The sequence below is a fragment of the Colobus angolensis genome, unplaced genomic scaffold (genome assembly GCF_000951035.1).
Source record: "Colobus angolensis palliatus isolate OR3802 unplaced genomic scaffold, Cang.pa_1.0 Scaffold38, whole genome shotgun sequence".
Classification (NCBI taxonomy): domain Eukaryota; kingdom Metazoa; phylum Chordata; class Mammalia; order Primates; family Cercopithecidae; genus Colobus; species Colobus angolensis.
Window position 1 is genome coordinate 8,566,870 of NW_012117154.1, and position 2,539 is coordinate 8,569,408.

The 2,539-nt window shown below is 54.5% G+C and overlaps 1 protein-coding gene across 1 annotated transcript in view; it reads right to left on the reverse strand.

The window, feature by feature from the left end:
• Positions 1 to 2,539, reverse strand: part of PTTG1IP (pituitary tumor-transforming 1 interacting protein) — a 25,765-nt gene that overhangs the window by 15,479 nt on the left and 7,747 nt on the right. Inside the window, exon 2 of the mRNA XM_011954235.1 lies at positions 1,578 to 1,630. Coding sequence (XP_011809625.1) covers positions 1,578 to 1,630 — 53 coding nt within the window. The remainder of the gene's footprint in view (positions 1 to 1,577; positions 1,631 to 2,539) is intronic.

Sequence of the window (2,539 nt, forward strand, 5' to 3'; positions counted from 1 at the left end):
AGAAACAGCGTCTTTCAATTTTTTTTTTTTTTTTGAGACAGAGTCTTGCTCTATTGCCCAGGCTGGAATGCAGTGATGTGATCTCAGCTCATTGCAAGCTCCGCCTCCCAGGTTCACACCATTCTCCCGCCTCAGCCTCCCAAGTAGGAGGTAGCTGGGACTACAGGCGCCCACCACCTCGCCCGGCTAATTTTTTGTATTTTTTTTAGTAGAGACGGGGTTTCACCCTGTTAGCCAGGATGGATTTTGTATTTTTAGCAGAGACAGGGTTTCACCCTGTTAGCCAGGATGGTCTCGATCTCCTGACCTTGTGATCTGCCCGCCTTGGCCTCCCAAAGTGCCGGGATTACAGGCGTGAGCCACCACGCCCGGCCCGTCTTTCAATTTTTAATCAGCAAATGCAAGTATCCAGTTAAGTGCCACAAACTGACAAGATGTGTCTCAAACCTACACCACTGTCTCGTGCAGGAAGAACTGTTTTTTGAGAATATGGCTCACGCCTTGGAATGGAAATCACCTAATACATCTTTCCCAGCCTCCTCATGTCCTCAGACCTCACTGTTGGGAAAAGGAAGCCTCACCCTGCAGTTCTCAACACTTGCTAAACCCGACTGGAAGGGGCAGAGGGTGCCTCTCAGGAATCCTAAGAAAAAGGCCTCACAGGATATGCTGTTTTCTGCCTAACTACTTCCACCCGCCGCAGGCCTTCCCTCAGGTTTCCCACGCTGACTTCATAGTGCTGCGAGGAGACGTGGGTGCTGCTGAACCAAGGGCTGCACAGCAAGGCAAGCCTAAGAGGTGCCAGCCAGGCTGGCCTGAGAGCAGGCCACCGTGCAGAGAAAGCCGAAGGACCCTGTTCACACGTCTTTAACAAGACCCGCACTGTGGCGCTGCTTCCCCACCATGGGTGCTCCTTCTCCCAGGTGGACATCTGCATCAGACTCCATTGGGAAGGTACCCCAGGCAGTCTTGGGCCCCACCCCACACCGTGGAGGCTTAGGGAACTCTGCTCTAGACCGCTACCCTCTTGTTGAAGGGCACACAGGTATTTAAAAGACCCAGGGGCAAAATCCAAACCTGAGCCCCAGATCACAACCAGAGAGTGCTACGGACAGCCTGGCCCGCCAGCCCAGAGCACTGGTGCCTTTCTCTCCTTGCTCTGCCCCTTCCAATCCTGCGTCAGGAGCTCAGAAAGCAGCCTCTGCTGCAGCCCCTGACAGCCTGGGAAACACGGGCTCCCAGCCTTAGGGTGCAGCTTTATGGACAGCCCAATTTCTCGCTAGGGGCCTTGTGGGGAAGGCTGACCCGCAGTGCTGACCCGCAGTGTGGCCCCGTGTGCACAGGAGTGAAATCATGGAGACTGACCATGCTCAGACAGTAACTGCAGTTTTCAGGAGAAGGTCTGATATGCCTGAAAGGGCTGAAGTAACATTTAGTAACTATTCAAAAAACCATCCCCCAAATCCCAAATAACAGAGCCCTCCACACATCCCGGCGGCTCCCTGGACCTAGAGAAAGCCCGTGTGCCTTTGGACGGTTTGGACGGCACTCTAGTCTCTAGTCCGCGTGCTACTTACTGAGACGTTCTTCAGGCACTCTTCACACGTTTTGTTTGTGTTCTGAGAACAAGCTGCAGGAAAGAGGCAAGAGACAAGTCAGTCACTGAGAATCAGACAGTGTAAGTATTAGTCCAGAAGGGCAGGGTGGGCACCAGTGAGGGGCGCAGCACCAAGAACCTCTGATCTGGAATTACCAAATGAAGGTCCTCTTCCTGAGCCCTGCTGGTAACAAGCCTTCTTCTAGACATCTGGAACGAGTGTTCAGGGATCCCGCTGCAGGCAGGGCACCAAGGGTATAAACACGCAGCTCCTGTCCGCAAGGGCTCTTCTGGGAGAGAAGAGTCCAACAGAGAGGGCCGTGTTTCCGATCCCTCTGAGAGGAGGTGCGCCCTGTGGTTGTGTAATCACTAGGCACGAACCCGCTGGGACCTTCCGCTCATCAGCACGTACTCTTTTGGGAACCCAAGAGCCTCCATCCAAGGCCACAGCGACGCTAGCAACACTGCCAAGCAGCACACTTGTGTCTTCGGACTCACCTACAGATCTCATGTGACAAAGCAAGGTCTCAGTCCCCTGACAGCCTCACCCCAGACTGGGCTGGGCTAAGCTCCCTGTACCAAGGGAGAGCCCGGCACGCCAGCCTGCTCCAATCATGCAGAACACCCTGGGACTCTGCCCGCTACTCACAGCACTGCTCCTAAGGAAGGGGTCCAACTCCTCGCAGCCAACAGCTCTGGAACTCAAGCCAATCAGAAGCAAGAGTGATGGCATGAATAACTTCCAACACGCAACCAAGCTGACTGCCTACTCCCCCAATCCCGTCTCTCTCTCTCTCTCACACACACACACACACACACACACGCTGACTGCCTATTCCCCCAATCCCGTCACACACACACACACACACGCTGACTGCCTACTCCTCCAATCCCGTCACACACACACACACACACACGCTGACTGCCTATTCCCCCAATCCC